Source organism: Ursus americanus, chromosome 29 (genome assembly GCF_024610735.1).
Source record: "Ursus americanus isolate L20-20 chromosome 29, mUrsAme1.1.p, whole genome shotgun sequence".
Lineage (NCBI taxonomy): Eukaryota > Metazoa > Chordata > Mammalia > Carnivora > Ursidae > Ursus > Ursus americanus.
This window is the reverse complement of record NC_142155.1, coordinates 17,587,364-17,612,222: the sequence shown is the minus strand read 5'-3', so window position 1 is coordinate 17,612,222 and position 24,859 is coordinate 17,587,364. Positions and strand designations below refer to the sequence as shown.

At 35.1% G+C, this 24,859-nt stretch overlaps 1 protein-coding gene across 1 annotated transcript in view; it reads right to left on the bottom strand.

Annotated features, from left to right (window-relative positions):
• EYS (EGF-like photoreceptor maintenance factor) overlaps window positions 1–24,859 on the bottom strand; it is a 1,472,906-nt gene that overhangs the window by 285,397 nt on the left and 1,162,650 nt on the right. The window contains 2 exon segments of the mRNA XM_087856898.1: window positions 12,121–12,202; window positions 12,205–12,288. Of these exon segments, the coding sequence (XP_087713024.1) occupies window positions 12,121–12,202; window positions 12,205–12,288 (166 nt within the window).

The following is a 24,859-nucleotide window of genomic DNA, read 5'->3' as shown; positions in this document are numbered from 1 at the left end:
AGAGAAGTAACACAAGCAGGGGGAGTGGGAGAGGAAGAAGCAGGCTCCCAGCGGAGGGGCCTGATGTGGGGCTCGATCCCAGAACGCTGGGATCATGCCCTGAGCCGAAGGCAGACGCTTAACGACTGAGCCACCCAGGTGCCCCATCTCCAGCTCATTCTTTCATCTCACTTGAGATATTCTTTTCTACCATATATCTGTACACATATGAATATTTATATAGCCTTAGTTTTATTTTTAAAAAGGAAATAATGTGTTAAGTAGCTTTATTCATCTTTCTCCTTTCATTTAATAATAAACTTAAGACATCTGTCTTGTAAGCAAATAGTTAACATTTTTAATTGAAGTATAACTCACACAAAAAATCGCACAAATATTAAACGTACAGCTCAGTGAATTATTACAAAGTGAACCCACTCACCCAAATACCACTAACTTAAGAAAAAGAACGTTATCTGCACTGTCAAAAGTCTTATCAATCACTCCTTTCTTCCCTCCTAACCACAAACCTGATGTTTAACAGGTAGAATTAATTTTGCTCGATTTAAAACTTCATATTACTGGGATCATATTGTATATATTCTGTTGTGTTTATTTACTTTTGCTCAATATTATGTTTAAGAGATAGCACCTATGCTAAAATCCATTCATTTTCATTGCTTTATAATATTTGATTGAATGAATACTTACAATCCAGTTATTCTTTCTTCTATAGATGAACATCCTCCTCCCACCCCAGTTTTTGGTTATTATGAATAATGCTGCTAATGATAATCTTGTATGTGTCTTTTGTGCTGAATGAAGCACACGCATTTCTGTTGTGTATATAACCAAGAGCTGAATTGTTGAATATGATTAACTGAATAGCTACTGCCAGTTTTCCAAAATAGCATTTTGATTTAACTCCTTACCAGCAGGAAGAGTTCCAGATGACCCAGTCCTACCGTCATTTGGTATGGCTGCCTTGCAGATTTCAACTACTCTGTGTTTATTTTATTGTAGCTTCAATTTTTATTTTCCTCATACTAGTGAAGTTGAGCATATTGTCATGTTTAGTGGATAGTTTGATATCTTCTTTTGTGAAGTGTCAGTTCATATTTCGTACATTTCTATTTGGTTGTTTGCTTTCTCTTGACTGGTTAGAGTTAAATCTATGTATATATTTAATATCCAGATCTATATACATATGTCTGTGTGTGTGTGTATAGCATATAAGCTCTTTGTTAACCATATTTACTGAAAATACTTACTCCAATTCTGTGGACTGTCTTGCCAATTGCTTAAGGGTGAGTTTTGTTGAACATATGGTCTTAATTTTAGCGTAGGTCTATTTATTGTTTCCTTCATGGTTGCAATTAGTGATTTCTATGTAACCTTTCAGATATTTTGCTTGCCTTAAAGTCATAAAGTTGTTTCTTTATATTACCTTTTGTAAGCTTTATTTAATATCTATACTGTACCTAGAATCAATTTTTGTACATGATATGAAGGAGGAGTTTGTGGTAGGTTGGATAATGGCCACCAAAGACAGTCCATATTCTAATTGTTGGAACCTGTGGATGTTAACCTTATTTGGCAAAAGGCACTTTGCAGGTGTGATTAAAGATTTTGAGATGAAATTATCCTGGATTATCTGGTAGGGTCAAGAATAAGTCAGGGGTCAATTTTCATTTTTTCCTCTTTTAGCTTCCAGTTGATCCCAAATCATCAAAATAAATGATTCTTGTTATGTATTTACTAAATAATTACTTGTTATGTATTCACTGAATTCTCAGATATTTGTGAAATATATATTTTTAATATTTTTGAATATCTCTATTTCCTACTTTCTTCTTTTATTGATTCTTGTGAATATATGTATTTAAGACAATACTTTAATAAAAAAATACCAGCAAATTATACTAAACCAAGCTCAAATTAGAACCCTCGAAAATGGCCATCATTAGGGGTGCCAGGGTGGCTCAGTCAGTTAAGCCACTGACTCTTAATTTAGGGTTGGGTCATAACCTCAGGGTCGTGAGATTGAGCCCTGTATGGGGCTCCATGCCAGGCATGGAGGCTGCTTAAGATTTTCTTTCTCCCTCTCCTATAGTGCCCCTGCCCTCCACTGGCTCGCTCTCTTAAAAGAAAAAAAATTAGGAAAAAAAAAATCTAGCTTACCCATTCAGGTTCTCCTCACCTTTATCTTTGAGCTATTTTGTAACCTGTAAGTTGGTGAAAACTAGTAAGAATTCAAATTATTCTTATCTATGGCAATGCAAACTAACTGTGTCTGGTGAAATGCAATTGATTATTACCCTGCAGGTAGACTTGCTTTCATCTATTTGTAAATCTGCTTCGAAATTCCTTTATCTTATATACATATGTCTCTGTTTCTTGACTTCTCCTTTGAATTGGTTGTGGTATCTCACTAGTTCCCTCATTAATTAATAGGTTAAATAAAATTTTGGCATTTGTTCATTTTATGTGTCTTTTTGAAAATTATCCTTTAACAAAGGAAAATAGGCTAATTTTAGTTTTTGAAATTGAGGTGTATTAGGAGAAATGAGTTATTATATTATAGCAAATAAAACCAAAACCAACTCCAAGGAGAAAAAATTACATAGAATACAATGTAAAGGGGGTCCCCTGGTGTTAAGCAACATAGCAGTCTTGGACTGGACAGAGATGCCCATAGGAAGGAAGGAAGACAGGAAAGGATTCAAAACACAACTGAAAATCAGATAGGAGTGGGACATACAAAATCTAAGAAATAAAAATGATTTTCCATGAGTTTTTTATGCTCTAGAACTTATTAAGAATATAAATTCAGTAAGAGAAACACAAAGTGAAATGTAATACAAAATAGTTAGATTAAATCAATATTGTGGAAGAAAACAAACTGGACAGAACAACAGCATTAAAGATTTAATAACAAAGTACAAGTAGCAAAGGGCATAATGAACATGGTTGAAAATCACTCTTTTGAGATCCTCCTAAATGTCCCTTTCTAGAGCCCACTCAACCCATCTAGGCTTTTATCACACTTCTAAGGGCTTCAGCTGGTACAATACGCCAAATTAGTCCAGTGCCTGGCAGTGGGTGATGCAGCTTTACCTATTCCGCCACTCCTGAATCCATTAGCAGTTTTTGGGCTTCTATTCCTTAGTGTTTTCCCTTATTTTTCCCCATGACTTTCTATTCAATTTCTTAGGCTGCTTTTCTCTGAATTCGAGATTATAATTAAGAATTTAGTATTATCTTTGACTCCTCTTTTCACTAAGGAGGGGAGGCTGGGGGCAATGACAGCACATTTAGAAACACCACACTCTGAACCAGCATCTTGTGTTTTCTCTCCTTGGATTTATAGAAGGTTTTAGCATAAAATGGCATAAGACTGTTTTTTCTCCAGTTGTTGGCCTGTTCTCCTCCCCCATCCTTGTGGGAGACGGGAGGGTGGTTCGTTTTGCTATGCACAAAGGGACAGTCTGGTATCCTGTTCCTTCCCCCATTTTTACTCAGAAGTTTCTATTACTTAATATTTCTTAAATATATTATCATTTCAGACTCATATTTTTGAAATTAGATTTAAAAATACAATATACAGAGTAGAATAGAAGAGCGTTGAACATTTAGGTCAAGCTGTTGTGCCATATGTACAAGGTCTGTTTTTCAAAGCTTCAAAACCTGAATTTCAGAGATTGATTATACACAAGATATATGTAGTACAATGCAAGAATGAGTTATTTTTAAAGGAAACTCAGCCACTAAAATCAAGGACAGGGATGAACAGTCTTCTCGAAGTACACCAACATCCCATTATGAACCAGAGCTACCCTCTGATACAGTACACAACAAAGCAGCTTTAATAGAGGTAATGGGAATGAAAATAAAAATAAACCATTAAGCTTGTTTCTCCCTACAGTCTGCTATATATTAACAGTTTTAAACTAATCATTTGGATTTATTCTATTAATAAGCAATTTCTTGTTTTATATAATAATACTTTTAAGGGAGTTCAGAGGGTTTTGTTGGAAACGTGATGGTAGCATGGGAGGGGGGAGTGCAATGGAAGAGCTGGGTTACTGATGTATTTGCATGATTCAATAGCAAATTATCCACTTCAGGGAAAATAAGGCATATTATTTGATAGATTGACTTTTTCACTTTTGAATCAATTGACTTTGTATCACAAACCTATATTCTGTACTTAGAGAAAAGCTATGAATAAACACTCTGGAGAAATTGTTTGGTTTTCACAACTAGTACTGTTCTACTTTCCTATATAGGGAAAAACCCACTTCTCTACTGTGTTTTTCTCTCCTGTGAGCCTCCTTCACTCCTCACAAACACTTCACTTCTGGTTGCCAAATGTGTTGAGGTTTTTCCCCACACCAAAAATTGCTCTCTGACACTAGTTGGGTGTCCCACACTTTAATGCAGCTTGGACACTAACTACTTGGAGACAGCGTCAGACCATACAGGTTAAGATCCTCTATCCTGTAAGACTGCTGGCCCTCTCCCCCGCAACACATACTTCAGACGCCAGCTTCAGACACCAGTGTTTCTGACCAACTGGCTATAGATCAGAGGTTCCAAGGAAGCCCCCCCTTGGATTTGATTAATTTGCTAGAGTTATTCACAGCACTCAGGGAAACACATTTACCAGTTTATTAAAGGATATGATAAAGAATATAGATGAACAGCCAGATGAAGAGATACATAGGGTAAAGTCTGGGAGGTTCCAAGAGCAGAAGTTTCTGTCCCTGTGGAGTTGGAGTGCATCACCTTCCTGTTGAGGATGTGTTGACTCACGTGGGAGCGCTCTGAGCCCTGTATTATTGGGGTTTTGTGGAGGCTTCCTCATGTAAGCATGGAATTATTAAATCCATTTCCAGCCCCCTTCCCCTCTCTAGAGGGTGGGGGGCTTGGACTGAAAATTCCAAGTATCTAGTCATAGCTTGGTCTTTCTGGTGACCGGCCCCCACCAAGGAGTCATCCAGGAGCCCACACAGAGTCCTGTTATTAGAATAGAATATGCTCCTACTGCCTTTATCACTTACAAATCTACTAGGGCTTTAGGAGCCCTATGTCAAGGGACACGGTCAAAGACAAATATCAGAGCAAGAAATGCTCCTCGTGTTCTTATCACTTAAGAAATTACAAGGGTTTGTTTTAAGAGCTTTGTGGCATAAGTGGGGGCAGACACCAATGCATATATTTTCTATTATCTCACAAGTACTAAAGATATCATATTTTCAAACACAATTATAATAAAAAATGGAAAATTAGTGGCAATTAATAAAATCAAATATAAAAATTTCAAAACAGAACTACTAAGGAAAATTGTAAGACATGGCTACTATTAGATATATATTTTTATATTAAACTTTATGGGCTGAGTATAATCCATATGCCATATTAAAATTAGTTCATCATTGCTCACTGAACCCAAAGACATCAAGCAAATGTGAATCTCCTTCTCTGTGATGTATCACAAATGTGAAAAGCAGTGTCTTTCCCCCCATAATATCCAATCTGTGCTGCCTTTGGACAGGACTTGAAAGCTGAGGAAAATGTCAATATTAAGCCATTGAAAGAAAATAATTCTGTTGTTTCACTGAAAAGATGTTTGATGATCCATTAGCAGAGAAGTGTGAACCTACCCTTTTGAACAGTTACTTTTAGGCGGTGTAGTAATTTTTTCAATGAATCATTTATGTCTTGAGTTTTTCTGAATATTTATCCAGAAAATATTTTGAAACTTTACAAAGTCTATAATTCCCAAATTTTATTTATACTAATGAAATCACTGATTGTATCTCCTGATTTAAGATTTATTATATATAGAAAATGTTGCTTAGAATAATAAACAGTAATAATTATTTAAAAATTAGTGAACACTAGTTTCTAGATATCATGGCATTTTAGAGAGATAATCCTAATAATTTTGAGTCTAAAATTTATAAATTATACATAGCCTATATTTATATATATGTTGTACAGTATATATGCATATAGTCTTAAAAGAATAATAATGAAATAAGCCAGAGAGAGGGAAAGAATGATATCCTACTCGAGTTTTTATAATTTTGGTTTGCTTGGTTATTGGGTTGTAAATCTAAAAATTTCTAAGCATACATATTTTATCACTTCATTGAAATACTGAAGATAGAGTAATTATGGTACCACTTCCATTAAAAATGGGTTTTTTCTCTATTTGAACTATTGTAACGAATAGTTCCAAACATCAATGACAGTTTGATTTGAGATCATGTATAAACAAACATTCAGGAGAGATTCACTGGTCATCAGTTTGAATTAAAATAAAATTCAACATCATTCCTTATAGGACCAATGATGATGATTGCAGATAATATGTTTAACAAATCAGATACATAGATGATCCAATTTGGAAATTTCCATAAAGTGATATGGATTTCTACCATTTCTCATTGAAAAAAATCCCCAAAACACCACACCTTTATATGGTACTTCATATTTTTCTTTTTTAAAAAAAGAGCCAGTTATTTATTTGAGAGGTGGGGGGAGGGGCGGAGGGAGAGGAATACAGTCCACGCCAGACTCCACGCCAAAGTGGGGCTCAATCTCACCACCCTGAGATCACGACCTGAGCTGAAACCAAGAGTCAGACGCTTAACCAACTGCACCATGCAGGAGCCCCAGGTACTTTGTATTTTTTCAAAACACTTTTATATATGTTTTTCAAACCTTGTGAACTTGAAAATAAAAATTGCGTCTGCATTATTTGTTGTCAAACTAAATACAGAACAGTTAATTGATTTACCCTGTGTTGCAGAGTTAACTCACAGCTACCTTTGGTCACTTACTGACATTTCCATCAGGACTGCCTATGGCAACAGTCGGATGATCTCGTCATCCCTGGTGCCACCTTCAAGGCATGTAATAAAAACTATTCTCTGAGCTTGCACTGAGCTCTCTATTGAGCACACATGTTTTTGCTGCAGCTTGAAAACTCCTTTTTCCTGGCTCTCCTTAAAGGTCTGCATTTGTACACAGCAGCAGCAAACCAGTAGCAATCCTAGCGGCAGTGGCTCAGGGTTTGAAGGCACTTAGAGCACCAGTGGCAACATGGGCAGTAACAGTGGTTAGTAGTTAGAGCCTGGAGAATGTAGTTGGGGTGACCTAGCTGGTCAGTGAAGGGATGGTAGACGGAGAAGTTCTAGGAGAATGATACATTGGGGCAGCAGCCTGGCACACGTGATGAATTATTAACACAGGTTTATTACACGCTGCTGCAGAACGGCTTCTGGGCCAGTTTCTAAAATTTATTGAGAGCCTGTTTTAATTTTGCCTAGGCTGCTAATTGTGCTTAACCAGAAAAGAAAATACAACTCATAACACAAGATTCTTAGAGGAAATGAATCCTCTTCATTTGGATGAAATGGATAAAAATGAAAACCAAAAATTGTATCTACTGTTTGTCCCATTACTGTCTCATTTCTGATTCCAAGATTTTTTTATAGTCTATATACTCTTTCCCAGGGTGGATATGTCCATCAAATGGATGCAATATTAATGACACCTATTAGACAAGAATACGACATCCTGGGCATCTAATTTCCAAGACTCCTTATCAGGCAATTTATGAGGGAGGAAGGATTAAACCATTTTCCGAAGAAGATATTTAGCACTTACTTCATGTTGCCATGCACCAAACACAGTTTTAAGTCCACTGATTGTGGACTTAAAACTCTCTCCATCCTTACAACAAATTTTTCATGTCTTTGGTATTATCAGAAATAATATGATTCCATTTTACAGATACGGAAGCACAGAGATGTTAGGTAACCTGTCCAGATGGCAGGGCCAGGTAGTCCAGCTCCACAGTCATTTTTGTAATAACTGGATTATGCTGTTCTTGAGATGGGCATGGTAGCAATTTCAATCCTTGAATGGGCTCATTTGTTTGTTTTTGCTCCTACCTCTGTCCACCAGAAGCAAGTCTGCTGTCCATTTCCTGATGTAAGTACATCAGAAACACAGTGTATCTCTGATTTATTTCTTCATAAATTTCAATCACAGAAATAGTTTTAATTTCTCTTAACACAATTGTTCTCTTTCAAGAGAAGTTTAATAAATCATATAATTCTAGGTTAAGGGTTGGCAAACTATGACCCATGGACCAAATTCTGCCATTGTTTGGTTTTCTAAGTAAAGGTTTTTGTTTTGTTTTGTTTTTGTAACACAGCTACATTGATTCACAGCCACATGTTGTCTAGGTGCTTTCCTGCAACACTGGCAGAGTTGAACAGTTGCAACAGAGCCTGTGTCGTCTGTAAAAATATTTACTCCCTGGCCATTACAGAAAAAATTGCCAAACCCTGTTCCATTCCTGGTTGTTAAAGTAAACCCAGGATAAAATTATCTTTGCTTTAAGCTACATTTTGAGTAAACCCTTGAAATATGCACCATTTTGTTTTTGCTTACTCACCAAAAAATTTCCTAAAATAAGGTGTCAATACCTATTAATTTTTTCATCATAACCATCCAAGTTGGGTAACTCACCAACAGAACTTTACAAACAATTCTAAAAAAGCTAACTCTAGGCAAGGTACTGGTGAAGTACCCAGGAGGTGGGCAGAACAGAGATGTAAAACACAATTCTAGATTAGGAAGTGTTCCCTAGTTAGTGAAGAGACATAAGCACAGATTTCTAGTGTAATGCATTTCTTTACTCGGCCCCAGATCTTAATTTATACTCCTATTATAAGGCCTGTTACAGTCAGCTTTCTCATAGAATTATGTACATATTATCTCTCCTCTAAATGGTGAGAAATGGGTACAGATAATTTCTTATTCATCTTTGTATACAGCTCACAGTGCCCAGCAGAGTGTGATGCAATTTCTAGGCACTCAGTTACAATTTGTTGAATTTGACTTTCCTGTCATTAAAAAAAAAAAAAAGATACAATGAAAAGCAATCTTTCTGTATCTTATAAAGGCAATGTATGAATTCATCCATCCATGCTTTCAACTCCACTCCTTCCCATATCTGCCTGGAGTAAGCTCTACTGGGAAATATTAAGGAGGGACAAAGATAGTCAAAGAATTTTATGGAGCACATTGTAAAATTGATTAAAACTGAGCACACTTTTTTCTCTAAGAAAAGAAGATTTTTTTAATATGCTGTCAGGAAATACTGTGGGATTTCATTGGCCTTGGCATAATAAGTATCTAATGAAGATATTGTGTATTCTACTGGGAATCATTTTATAGAGAAAGGCAGATGTTATGATTCTTTAGATTTCATTTGTTTTCTTTAGCAATATTAGAAATCTCTTCTTTTAGCCCTCCCTAAACGCACAAAAAAGGAGGCCCCAGTGATCCTACTTGTTCTGTCAATTTCTACCTGAAATAAATACCTAAGACTAGTCTTCTTTTACTTTCTTTCTTAAACACAAATATTAAGTAATATGAAGACTGCTTCTGAATCTTGTTCTCTCACTGGAGTTGCTCATGTAATTTGCCTCCTGCAACTTGGTCAGATGTCTGCTCCTAATTCTCAAAGATCACATGCTTCCAAAGGGCATGCTTATTTCTTTTCAAAGAAGCAGCACAGAATGGATTCAACTGCATAATAATATATCCCATGACGAAACCTCCCGATTGATAGCGCTTGCCGAATAGAGCTCATTTTCTGAAAGTGCACCTCAAGAGTTTTGTGTGGTCTCATTCCTTCTCCCGTGACCTATTAGTAGCTCCTTTGACGGGGTTCCAGAATTCTGAATTGGTTCAGTAGCAGATTCAAAAAGCTTTCTTTTCATCTTGACTGCTGTTCTCAGAGCTGTCTCTCTCCCACAGAGAGTTCTTTTTTAAACTATCCTTTCTAAGGATTTTTACTGTAACCCCATAAGGATTCCAGTTTTATCTTCCTTTTGTTCCTTTTCAACATCAATTAGTTGGTGAGGCAAACTGAGAAAAGATAAATCTACAGTTTTGAACTAGGAATATAATTCAAAGCTGACATTGGCTTATCAACCTGATATTTCTCTATCCTTTTTCTCTTTAAAACTGGATGATATAAAACACAAGTGTTCGATAAATGTTTGCAGAATGGAATTGAGTTTTTACTGAAATGTCCGGGAATGAAAATGACAAAACTAAAAAACAAACAAAAAAAACAGACAAAAATCAACCCCTAGTCTCTAAAACGAAACATCTGTTTTAATTTCCTCACTATCCTTAATTGCTCCTATATGTAATATACTGATTTCAAAGGAAATTAGCCCTGAAGTCAAGTTATGGGACACCTTTTAAGCTACGGGTGTTTAACTGAATCACAAAAATCTTTGTGTTCATCTGTTGTGAGGCTTTTATGAGGTTGATAAATTCGAAAAGGACTGAAAGCAACAACCCCATGAAACATTCTGCTGAGGTATTCTCAACAGTGTAGGATTAAATTACCACTTTACAAATGAACAAAAAGAATGCTTTACAGACAAAAATATTTTCTCCACTCAAAGGCTATGAAACTCCCTTGATTGAACAGCTTTGATGTATCCAATGCTGGGACAACAATTATGTAAGACAAAGACAGAAACTGATAACTGCTTCTTTTCCTAATAACTTCTAGTTTGATTTATTTCGGTAGGTCATTGGATGCAAAACGCAAAAATAATCCTATGGCACTAACATCAGCTTGGGTTTATTGGTTTAAATTAAGTACCAACCTGGACAGGATATAGATATGCTTGGCATGTATTTTTATGGCTTTCAAAAAGAGCACATTGAGTGGAAGTATAGATATGAGCCTGAAGCATGAGCCCAGAGGACTAGAATTCCCAGAGGTTGGCTGCTTCTTTGGTGATGAGCTGATTTTAGTTGGTGAAAACATACTTTCTACAAGGAAACACCTTCTTGTTCTTATATAACGTAAAAAACTGCAAAGCCAGAAAATCACTTTGCGTTGTGACTTTAAATTATTATGTTTGTATCTTTTGTTCTCTGTTTTGTTTCGTTTCCCTTCCCCTGTAATGTACTATTACCTCCAAATTTCATGGTCGTCCACCACAGCTTAGGTTTTGTATATAAAACAAATTTTCCTTTTTTTCTTTTCTTCTCTCTTTCTCTTTAAATATAATTAAATCAGATACTCTAAAGCCATCATTTAAATATGGGTGCTTACACTACTGGGAAATAAACAGAAATAGAACTACACTCCTGGTCTAGTTCTGACATTAGTTTCTTTCTAAAATATAACATAAATTTTCAGTTCTAATGTTCAAAACTTCTAACTGCACTTAGTTTTCAAAAAATGCTTCTTTAAAGCATTTTACTCATAGCCAAATAATACAAAGGTTTAAATTTTTTTTTTTACAAAGTTACAGAATGATGAATCAAATTTGCAAAATATTTCAAAGTGGAGGAGAAAAAATTTTCAAAATAATGAGTTGCCCTAGAGTGTATAATCTGTTCAGGTACTGAAGACATTATACCTCCAATATAGGGAATTGTTAAAACTATTGTACATGCATTTCAAAAGAAATAAAACAATTGTCATATTTGGAATACATCATGTAATCTACTTTAGTGATGTTTAGGTAAAGAAGAAAAAAGTGTGTAAATTCTGGTTATAGGAATCCTTGTGAGGACACTGCATAATGAGGACCCTGGATATGGAGACATTTCCTTAAACAAATACTGTTAATACTATTTTTTTTCAAGCCAGCTAGGATAATGCTAAAACAGTGATAGGAATTTTCCCAATTATCAAGTGAACCCCAGCTTTGGAATACCTTCTTCCAAGTTACCAAGTATTGAATTCAATTCATATTTAGTGATTTATATTACAAAAATATGCTCTGAAACATTTGCAGCATTTATGCTTTACTGCTATAGCCATATGCCATGAAACTCATATGCTTGCTGTATTCTTCCTTGCTGGTTCAGAGCCTGCTTGTAAGTCATGTTCCATTGAATGACTCATAAATTAAAGAAACTTTTAAAGAAAACTAGAAAGAACTATTTTCTTTTGGTAATGATTCATGCGCTAAGCTAGAAAAGTTTTCCCACAATATTTAAATGAATAATTCATTGCTTCAATAGGTTAACATTTGAGAAAGACACCTGACATATAGGAAGTCAAACATTTAATACTTACTGTAGAGAACAGTTCCATTCAAAGTGTTTGTTTTTATAGTTAAGTAGATGGTAATAGTTCTGTTATGTTCCTTCTCTGGACAAATTTCAATTCATCCAGGGTTGTAAGAAAAGGCAGTTCTAGATAGGAATTCCCGTTGAAAGATGGAAAAAATAAACCTGAATCTAAAAAAAAAAAAAAAAAGAAAGAAAGAAAAGAAAAAGATAAGAACACAGCATTTATAATTAGCATTCATTTAAGAAGATAGCACTGATATTATAAACATTAGACCCAATCAATATTAAGAAATTTAGCTATAGAAGTACATTACATTTGTAAAGTCATTGTCTCAAATAATAAGCCACCAGTCCAGAGGAAAAGACTCAAAGCAAGAATTTTAATTTGTTGTTCATGGATGGACAACAAAAAAATCTGTGTCCCTGCATATGTGAAATAATAATTTTCATCAGATTCTTAAAATATTCTGAAATGAATGGCCGTACATCAAATTATATATTTAAAATCAATGAATTTTATTTTATGTAATTACACCTCAATAAAAAAGTAAAGAAAGAATTTGTGACACAAAAAGATTAGAAAATTGTCACATAGGAAGCTTTTATCAATATTTGTTAATATTTAGTGCTTTCCAGTAATAGTTAGATATTTTATAAGTGGTATTACTATAATATGCAAAGTTAATTTTTTAGAGTTATCCTTTTAGACTTATTAATCTTTCAAATGGTAACTCTAAATATTGAGGCATATAAAATTTGGAAGTATTTCTTTTATTGTCATATACCTATATTTAGATCTTTAGACTTGGTACACTGAGTAAGTATAACATGGAATGTGGGAATGCAACTTTATTTTGTCTCTTTCACAACGGGGGATATAATCTCTGCCTCTGGATGAAAACTTGGCAGTTCCTATGAGTCTTACCTTCTTTCTAAGTTACCATTATAATGATTTAGCAACTAATATCCAGTCTAAGAAATTTATCAACACTTAAATCTTCCTTCAGAGATAAGACATCGCCTACCCTCCTCCACTAGCCAAGACCTGTAGGGCATCTGACACCTACTATCCGCCTTGAGGGGCAGGAGGAAGCTGATTTCTATTCTTCTCCTTGTCTTACCACCTCCCATTCATGCTAGCTGCTGTTTCTGACCCTTTCAGCTTTGAATGTGGAGGAGGCGGGGGAGTGGAAAGGAGAGAGAAGTACACAGTAAAGGAGAGCTGTAAGAACTGGCAATTGATGCTGTTATAAGCAGGCTCTCGCTCTCTAGGAATAGCTGATTTTAAAACTGTTTCCCTTGTGCTAGAAATGTCAGATAAAATACAACACACTCAGTTCAATTTCAATGTCAGATCAACAACAAATAATTTTTTAGTATAAATATGTACCAAACATCTCACGAAATACGCTAGAAGAATTATTTAAAATTCAAATTTAACTGAGTGTCTTATATTTTTAGTTCTTAAATCTGGCAACCCTCTGACTCATGAGCATTTGTGCATTCTTTAGAAATCCTTTGCCAACTACAATTCCCAGGATTTGTGCAACGGCCTGCCTTTGGCTTGTCACTTCTAACTTGGTCCCATATTGATTTTTCACTTTAGCACAGATTCCTGCTGTTGACAACCACTTGCCTGTGTCAAAGTAAAAGTTGCATTGGATAAAGTTAACCAGACAAAGACACTCGGGGCAACTGCAATAAAGGAGAGAGGTCAGAATTCAGTCTTTGCTTAACAAAACAAAGAGTATAATGCAAAGTGAAACAAAGAGTAGCAGAAGTTTTAAGAGCTGAGGTGGCGGATCACAAACGACCTGTGTTTGGCCTTCCCACTAAAAAACATAAGCTTTTTCATATCTTCATAACAGAAGGCAGTTTACAACTTGAGCAAAGGCACCCATTCAAGTTTGGCTCCTACCCTCCCACAAAACGGGAGAAAGGGCCACTATCTTTTTTGACGCTTACATGTCAAAGAGATGGTTCTAGGTCCTGAAAAAGATATTCCTGGGTTGTAAAACTAAGATTTACATCTCAAAGGGGGCAAAGAAAGAATTTACAAGTATAAGTTTAGAAAAGTGAGTTCTTGAGCCTAGAGTCAGGAAGAAGCCTGTCTAAAGTTTAGCCAAACGGAGGGGAATGTTAAGGCTGTCTTGGTCACCTGACTAGAAAAACCACCTGGGTAGAACATAAAAATGACCCTAGACAAAATTTCTTTCCTGCAGGGGTCTGTATCTAGTCCCTGGGAAACATTCTTGTATAGTTTGTTTTTAGTCTTCTCTCTCTGCCTCTACACACACACACACACACACACACACACACACACACACACACACACACACACAGGCTGCCTTGGCTTTCTTTTTCAGATATAAATGCATGACTGTCAGTCCATGGTCTTCCTTTCCAAGTGATCTAGTTTTAGCTACCCCCAAACACTGTCAGATGTGATAGGTGGGAGAGGGAGAGGGGTGAGGCCAACAAGACAGCTTTCTACAAAAACATTTCCTCAAAATCATGTCTCTAAAATCCTCTTTCTTCTTTAAATGCTGTCTTTAAGATCAAGAATTTTTCCTAGTTAAATCTTGTTTTTAGATATGGCATCTCATTTTGTTTACACCATTATGTCTTGGTATGTGTGAAGGAGTTTGTTTTTTTTATCATCCTGTTTATGTCTGTAACTTTGTACTGTCAGATATAAATATAATTTCTGTATTAGCAAACTGCTTGATTTAAGTTATATGGTAACTTAAATATTTAATATCACATATTTTTACCATTACTTGGCTTTCTACACACAATCTTTAATCTCTCGAAATTAATCTTCCTGGCTCTGTATTTTACTGGATCTGTTTTTTTCTAACAGATCTATTTTTAGGCCTACTTACCAAATCTTGCATTAGTTCTCATATGCCTAGAAAACTCTGTAATACTTAAACATACTTTTATTAAAACATTCCCCTTGTCTCTCATGACACTATGCTGCACTTTGACCATCTCCTCACCTGCCCAATAGCTTCTTTGCAGACTGTTCTTTCAACCATTCCACAATGCACATAGTTTCCAACCTGGGTCAACTAGTTCATCTATGTTTTGTCTTTACCGGCTCCTCCTCCATTTGCTTACTCATAGCACTTATTACCCCAGGCTTAGAAATTCAGCATCAATATCCACTCATCTCTTCTTAAACAAGTTGCTGGCTCCTGTCACTTCTTTATGAGATCAAATCTTGCAACTCTCCTTCTGTTACCACTGACCTTATTTAAGTTCTCATACATTTCTACTCAACTATTGGCAACAGCTTCTTTCTAACTGGTCTCCCTGCCTATAGTGTCTGTTAGCGATCATTGCTGTTGGGTCAACTTTACTTAGGTGTAATCATCTAAAAATTGTGGTCAAAATCCTTCCCTAATTACAGAATAATTCATCTGCTCACACATCTCTACTGGTAAGGTTGAACCACACTTTCTTCTGTGACTCTGCTGGTGTTCACACTGTTCTATCTGGAATTCCCTTCCTCCAAATCCTAGCTATATAAATCTTCTCTTATTTCAAGGCTCACGTTGAAAAGTACCCCAAATCTGAACTCCCTGTCATACTATATCTACAAATGTTTTAGTACATGCATTGTTTTTTACTTTCAGTTACAGCTGTTGTCATAAATGTTGGGTAACATTGATAAAATAGTAAATCTGTTACTTTGGATGAGGGAGGTAAATTAACTTTAATTAGCAGAAACAGAATATTCCTAATAAATTAATTCTAAGAAAACACTGGGGGAAATATGAATTAAGAAGATGAGTTTGCTTATGACTAGAAAAGCCCATTACAAAGTTCGAGTTTCACCAGACGGAAAACAATGTTTATCAGATACTGAACTGCATGTACACTGCTTTTTAACGTAATATATATGTTAAATATATGTTTATATATTTATATATATGTTTATATATGTATATGTATATAAAATATATGTATATAAAATAAGGAGAAAAAATATATATGCAAATCAAGTTTTTAATATATATTACAAGGACAAAAAACACATTCCAATCAGGTTAAAATGCAATGTAGCTAGCTCTACACTGGAGGAAATTTGAATGAGAAATGTGGACGCATCCAGTGTAGAGAAAAATGATTAAGATTACAAAGAGATGGACTTGGATTTTAAATTAATAGAATCTTTAGCATATAACTTGGCAACTGCTTGGGTAGTGCATGTCTGTTAGTTATACCATAATATGCTTTTAGATGCTGTTTCTTTATATTACTTTTACCTGTCCTACTGGAAGTCACTGATGTGTTCATTAATTCAACAAATACATATTTAGTGAATACCATATGCCAGGTACCAAGGAATATAGTAGTGAGCAAAACAGATGAAGACCTCACCGCCATGAAGCTTAGATTCTAGCTTCATGTAAGAAAATCTCAAGCTAGAAGTTAGTAGAGTTTATTCTTCTGATGTGGTAAATTTCTTTGGGTGGGGGGGTCCCTTGAACATCTTTCTTGACATTTGCTGTCACCAAGAAGCACTGAGCCTAACGTGACATATTAAGACTATATAAAAGGGAGGGTCTAACAAAACCTATCTCATCTATCCTTTTATACTATTCATTCTCTGATGGAAAGATCTGTGTTTCATTCATCTTTGTATCACCGTATGGCATGACCAGCTTTTCACAGTATAAGCAAATACATTCTAGACAAATACAGATAAAATGATCATTTTGTGGTAGTTTAGAAAAAAAAAGAAACAGAAAAAAATTCTCATAATTGAAATGGGATAGGAAAGACTATAGAGATGGGGCTTCAGCATTGTGTATGTGTGTGTGTATGTGTATGGTTTGATAAATCCACAAAAAAAAATTTCTGGAAGAAAAGTCTTCATAAAAGGGTTCACATACGAATTAAATTATTTGGATCCATAACCAGGTTTTCTTATTCTGAGAAGTAGTAAACTCACGACCAACAAAAAATATAATTCAATCTGCTAAAACAAATGACTTCATATTACTTTGCAGGAGCATATCTATTGTATAATTCAGCTACACCTGCCTATTTCCCAGCTCACACACTCCCTGAATCTTTTTTTCAGAGCTGACAGGTTTTACGAAAGTTATGACAGGAAACAACAATTACGAACAATAAACATTTGCTATCGAATTGCTTTCTAACCGTATTAATTTTCATTATCATCATGTTTAGTGGCTATGTTTGAAAACAGAACTGCCCTGAATGTGGAAAACAAGACTAATTGGGGTTAGGTAGAGTGTTTTCCTGCTGCTTCCAAAGCCTCTTCAGGCAATGCTATTTGAACATACTCCAAATTTATTTTTCTTCCAATTACAAATGAAAAAAAAAAAAAACCCAGGGTCTTTATACAGAAATATGCATTAAACATCCTACAAAATATGGCAGACAGTAGTTAATTGGTGACTTCTGATTACAACATAGACATCTGTAATGTTTAACTGTCTTAAAGTCATACAGGGTGATCTATGTTATTATATTAACTTTTATATGGTTAAGAAAATTTAAAATCAGTCTGACTCATGGGAAAACTAATAAATTAACTGAGATGGAGGACCTTTTAAATCCCTAAGTTATGTTATATTAAAAAAATAAAACTCAAACTATCATAGGGAGGTATGAGAACCTAGAGTACTAAGCAACTTATGTTAAAAATGTGGATGAATCTAATATTTTTTACCACATATATTGCTATAGTATAAATCAGGACCACAGTCAATTAACAACAACAACACATTGGCATTTTGTTCAGGACAGCACCATGGAGTTCTTTATGATAAAGAAAACACAGAAGAGATTGATATCTTTACCTTGAACACAATGCACCATCTGAGCAGCATCAATGTTATTCATTCTGAATAGAAATGGAACACCTTTGTCTACAGTATGAGTTATAATCCCCTTAGCCTTGTATAAAAGTGTTCTATGATCTAACCCCAGAAACTGACATACTAACATACAAGTAAAGCTACAAATGCGATGGGTCACAAATTATCATATACAACTTTACTGTAATTCCTGGTACTAAAAGAAACAACATTGTTTGCTACTCTTCTTTTATAATAGAAATAGTCTTGATTGACTCGATAGAAATTAAAAAAATACTATTTGAATGTTTTTCGAGTCTTCTATGTTCCCCAGAAAGAACATCATATAAATCCTATCACTAAGTTTATAAAGTGCAGATAAGACTGATACAATGCAATTATTAAAAAATATTTTGTTTTTAATTTAGAAATACCAATTACTTCTTTTATGGTTCTAATTTTATTAAATTCTGTGATTAAAAGGAATATCACCAGTTAATAAGTCCATATTTCTCTCTTCCTAAAGGATTCATTATTAAAAAATAATAGGGGAGAACAGTTACAATGGCAGAGGAATAGGGGACATTAATTTTGTCTGGTCTCTGGAATACTGCTAGATAGTTTTCAAATCATTCTGAACACCTACAAAATCAATTAGAGGTTTGTGAAAAGAAATGCTGCAATTCTACAGATACAAAAGGGACCACTTTTTGGAAAGTAGGAGGTGCAAAGACTTGAATCTGGGTCAGTATATCAGAGGATATGGTGGAGGGGAGGGAGCCTGCTTAAGGAGGCTACTGCAAAGTATTATAAAGTGGAGAGCAAAATCAGAACTTTTAGAAGTCTCCTACAGTTGGGTATGTCTCTGGCTTAAAGGTGCTTGGGTGGCAAAGCAGGGTGGAATCCCAGATGGGACAGTGTGGTCTCAGGATCTTTGGGGTCACAAGAAGGACAGGGGTGCTTGAGTGTGGCAGAGTTCCCAGGCACAGGGGGGTGGGGAAGCCATCTGAAAACAGCAAGTCCAGGTGCAGGCTTTCTGCTCTGTGTTGCCATAAACTGTGAACTGCTGCACGATCAGGCGACCACTCTCCTGGCAGGGGCCCAGCAAAAGGCAGAAGCTGGGGAGATCCCCCCCTCCCTCGGGAGAAACAGTATGGGTCCGTGCAGTAGGAGTCCGCTCAGGAAACTCAGTCATGTGCCTGAGATAAAAACACTCTGTCACAGGCTGGGTGAACACAGAGTTCAGACAGAAGCCAGGGAGACAAGAGTGACTGACTGCTTTTCTGTGAGGGCTCACCGAAGAGCAGGGGGCACAGACTTTCAGCTCTGTGGCTAGAGAGTGGGGTGCTGCCATTTCATCCTGCCCATCAGTGCTGAAAGCCTTCAGGGAGCAAAACAGTGCCATGTGGTGGAATCCAGAGCCACTTATACTGAGCCCTGTCCCCTGGCAAGGGAGGTGCATTTCCACAAGGGCAAGGGCACCTGAGAATCAGTGCAAGAGGCCCGCCCCCAGAAGACCATCAGGAACAACCAGCTAGCACCACGTTCACTGATCGTAGAGAACTGTAAAGCTTCAGCTCTTGGGGAAAACAGTACAAGCATTCGTGTTTTTTTTTTTCTTTTCTTTTTATCCTTTAGTCTTTCAGTATTGTTTTTTGAGCTATTTTCTTATTTTTTCAATTCTTTTTTTATTCCTTTTAAATTTATATATACACGTGTGTGCATGTGTGTGTGTGTATAAATATAATTTTTGGTTTCCTTTCATTATATTTTATTTTATTTGTGTATATATATATATATGTATATATATATATATATTTATACATATGTTTTTTTTTCCTATTTTGGGATCTAGTTTCTTTTAACAAGCAGATGAGGTCTAGTATTTTGCTTTGTTATGTTTTGTTTCTTGTTGATTTTTTCTTATTTTGTCTTTTTTTTTTCTGTTGTTGTTATTATTGTCTTTTCTCTTTCTTTTCTTTTCTGGACAAAATGATGAGATGGAGAAATTCACCTCAAAAGAAAGAACAGGAGGTAGTACTCACTGCCACAGATTTAATCAATATGGATATAAGTAATGTGTGAATTAGAATTTAACACAAAGATTATAAAGATACTAGTTGGGCTAGAAAAAAGCATAGAAGACTCTAAAGTATCTCTAACTGTGAAAATTAAAGAACTAAAATCTAGTCAGCCTGAAATTAAAAATGTTATTACCAAGATGCAGTCCCAAATGGAGGCTCTAAAATAAGGATAAATGAAGTAGAAGAGAGAGCAAATGATTTAGAAAATAAAATGATAGAAAATAAGGAAGCCGAAAAGAAGACAGAAAGACAACTACTGAATCTTGAAGGGAGACTTAGAGTACTCAATGATTCCATAAAGTGAAATAATATCCAGATAATAGGGGTCCCAGAAGATGAAGAGAGGGAGAGAGGGGCAGAAGGTTTATTTGAACAAATTATAGCTAAGAACTTTCCTAATCTGCGGAAGGAAACAGGCATTAAAGTCCAGGAGGCCAAGAGCCCCTCAAAATCAATGAAAATAGGTCAACACCTCAACATACAACAGTGAAGCTTGCAAATCTCAAAGATAAAGAGAAAATTCTGAAAGTAGCCTGGAGAAGAGGTCCTTTACCTAAAGGGAAGAAACATAAGGCTGGCAGCGACCTGTCCACAGAGACCCGGCAGGCCAGAAAGAACTGGCATGATATATTTAAAGTGCTAAATGAGAGAAATATGCAGCCAAGAATACATTATTCAGCAAGGCTGTCATTCAGAATAGAAGGAGAGATAAAGAGTTTCCAGGACAAAAACTAAAGCAATTTGTGAACGCTAAACCAGCCCTGCAAGAACTATTAAAGGGAATCCTTTGAATGAAGAGAGAGCCCCAAAGCAACAGAGACCAGAAAGGACCAGAAACAATCTACAGCAACAGAAACTTTACAGGTAATAGAATGGCACTAAATTCATATCTTTCAATAATTTCTCAGAATGTAAATGGACTAAATGCTCCAATCAAAAGACACAGGGTATCAGAATGGATTAAAAAAAAAAAAAAAAAAAACAAGACCCATAGATATGCTGTTTACAAGAGACTCATTTTAGACCTAAAGACACGTCCAGATTGAAAGTGACGGGGTGGAGAACAATTTATCATGCCAATGAACATCAAAAGAAAGCTGGAGTAGCAATCCTTATACCAGATGAACTAGAGTTTAAACCAAAGACTGTAATAAGAGATGAAGAAGGACACTATATCATAATAAAGGGGTCTATCCAACAAGAAGATGTAACAATTGTAAATATTTATGCTCCTAACTTGGGAGCAGCCAAATATATAATAACAAATTTAAAGCCAATTAATAACAAAATTAAATAAACTCTTTGATAATAATTCAATAATAGTAGGGGACTTTAACACTTCACAGCAATGGACAGATCATCTAAGCAGAAGATCAACAAGGAAACAAGGGCTTTGAATGACACACTGGATAAGATGGACTTCACAGATATATTCAGAGCATTTCATCCTAAAGCAACAGAATACACAGTCTTCTCAAATGCATATGGAACATTGACCAGAATAGATCACATACTGGGTCACAAATCTGGTCTCAACTGACACAAAAAGATTGAGATTATACCATGAATATTTTCAGACCACAGTCCTTTAAAACTTGAAGTCAACCACAAGAAAAAATTTGGAAGAACCACAAATACATGGAGGTTAAAGACCAACCTACTAAAGAATGAATGGGTCAACCAGGAAAATTAAAAAGAATTTTAAAAACATATGGAAGTAAATGAAAATGAAAACACGACAGTTCAGAACCTTTGAGATGCAGCAAAGGTGGTCCTAAGAGGGAAGTATGTAGCAATACAGGCCTTTCTCAAGAAACAAGAAAAGTCTCAAGTATACGACCTAAACTTCCACCTAAAAGAACTGGAGAAAGAACAGCAAATAAAGCCTAAATCCAGCAGGAGAGAGAAATAATAAAGATCAGAGCAGAAATCAATGATACAGAAATTAAAAAACAAAACAGTAGGACAGATCAATAAAACTAGGAGCTGGTTCTTTGAAATAATTAATAAGATTGATAAACCCCTGGACAGACTTATCAAAAAGAAAAGAGGAAGGACCCGAATAAATAAAATCATGAATGAAAAAGGAGAGATCACAACCAACACTGAAGACATACAATTGAAAGAGAATATTATGAGCAATTATATGTCAACAAATTAGGCAAGTTTAGCTGTGCAAGCATTTGTATATTGACATTTAGTTTCTTTCTGCAATTTGAAGGTATTATTTCTCTTAGTTGGATTCCACTGTTGATGTTTTAAAATAGTTAGAAATATGTTAGAATAATTAGGTATGCTACACCTTCTCTTTCTATTCATCATATTTTTGAACTTCTCTTGCATTTTTGCATTCTGTATTAAAATATTCAGATCTAACTTCTTGTACTTAATTCTTTTCTCAGCTGTATCTAATCTGCTATTTAATTCACGTATTACATTTTCAGTGATTATATATTTCATTTCCTTGTTTGGCATTTTGTGATAGTCTCTTTTTGTCTTGCTTATTTTTAAATTCCCTTAATTTTTTTTTTATCACTGAGGTATATAGTTGACATTATAGCTAATTCTTTCTTAAAAATTTTTATTATTTAAGTATATATAATATTATATTAGTTTCAGGTGCACAACATAGTGATTTGACAAATCTGTACATTGTGCAATGCTTAACACAATAAGTGTAGTTACCATCTCTCACCATACAAAGTTACTACAATATTATTGACTATATTCCCTATCATACACTTTTCACTCCTGTGACTTATTTATTTTTTAACTGGAAGTCTGTTCCTCTTAATTTAATTCCCTCTTGTATTTTCTTCCGCATTTTAAATAGGGTAATTTTATTTCTGTATTTAACAAATCTAATATCCAAAATCCTTGGGCTTATAACGCTGCTGTTTATTTTTTTCTGCAGCTTTTGCTTGAGGTAGTCTGTTTTAGCTGGTATTCTTTTTTATTATGCAGTTATTTTTTATTAATATTTATTGGTGAGAATCTATAGAGCCCTAATTTATGGAATTTGGATTTGCAAAAGTGGGTTTGCTTTTGCTTCTTTCAAATATCCTGAGGCTTTCAAATTGAGATTGTTTTATATTAATTTCTACTTTGGAATTTCTTCAACCAAATTTGCAGTATAAATCAGAAGTGAGGCCAGCAGGGCTGCTGAAGATTCTTGGGGAGGGTGTTATACACCTGTAGCAAGCGTGGCTGAACACCAACTTTTCTTGTTTTTCTTTGCTCGTAGTTTTTTTTTTTTTTTTTTAAAGATTTTATTTATTTGACAGAGAGGACACAGCGAGAGAGGGAACACAAGCAGGGGGAGTGGGAGAGGGAGAAGCAGGCTTTCCTGCTGAGCAGGGAGCCCGATGTAGGGCTCGATCCCAGGACCTGGGATCATGACCTGAGCTGAAGGCAGACGCTTAACGACTGAACCACCCAGGCTCCCATCGTAGGTTCTTTTTTACCCCCACCTTTTCACTGAGTCTGAAGTCCCTTAGAGGTCTAAACTTTATGATGAGTTTTCAGTTTCAACTCTTGATTTTTCATAGACATAGAGATCTTTTCTTTGCATCTCACACCCTTAAAGGCCTCTCTCTTAGTACCTGAAACCAGCAAATGCTGTGGTTTTACTATTCGTCACATGCTTTTGTAAAGCCCTTTCTGGTTCTTGGCCCTTAGTGTTTTCTTTATTTTTGAACTCTGGGAATGATTGTAAAAAGTCACCTATGCATTTAAGAGAATGCTCATTTTTTTGGTCAAACATCTTAACTGATTTTTGGTAGGACTGTTTTTCAAAATATCACAAGTGCCTACTATTGCTACAAATAGAAGCACAGTGTCATCATCTTTGCTATCAGGTAGATTATATGGCACCTCAGGAATAGTACCATCTTACTCAATTCAACTTGCTTAGAGACCAACACTAAAATTTCCTCGGGAGCACAGAGGAATCAAAAGCCTATCAATTTATATAACATATACAGTTTTCTTCTCTAGTATCTCTCATGTATATATATTCATGAATGCATGCACACTTATAAAAGCTAAAGAAAACAGAATAAAACAAACCACAAGTTAGACAAGAAAAAAAGATACTTTGTATTATCTGTAGTATCCATTATACCTTTTATTTCCAAGAATATCTACAATTTGTAGATAATTTTAGAGTTAAATATGTACTATAATATTATTCTCTATGCTTTATAAGTAATGATTGTTTAAATTGAATATTAAATTCCTAAGGATTTCAAAAGTGTGAATAGAGTACATAGAGAATTGCTAGAAAAACCTTGGAAGCATATTGCAAATTATTGAAAAGCAAGTAGCTGTTACTTCAAGGGTGAATGAAAGTAGACCTTTCCTACTATTAAAATGATGAATTTGATAATAACACTGCTAATTCATAGAAATATCTTAAATTACAATTTAAGAAACTCTTTCTATATGGCAAAGCCAAGGCAACTGTCCTGCCCATCAGAAGGTATTAGTTATAGCAAATTCTTCTTTACTTTCCTCATTAAAAATAGCCATTGCTTCTGATAAACTATAGTTTCATGAAGAATATATGTTTCATATATATTTACTACGAGTACTAATACAAGCATGGATTTAACATGTTTTATTTTTAGAATAGCTAGACTATAAGCTTTTATAAAGAAGAATCTAAAGTTGTGCATAATGATTTTTAAAATGTTATAAAGATTCTTGCACATTTGAATCACATGATTATGGTTATCATAAGGATTACTTTGGGCACTGCAAAACCAAAATTACCAAACTGAAGTAATATTAATTAAATGTTATAATTTGATACTGATT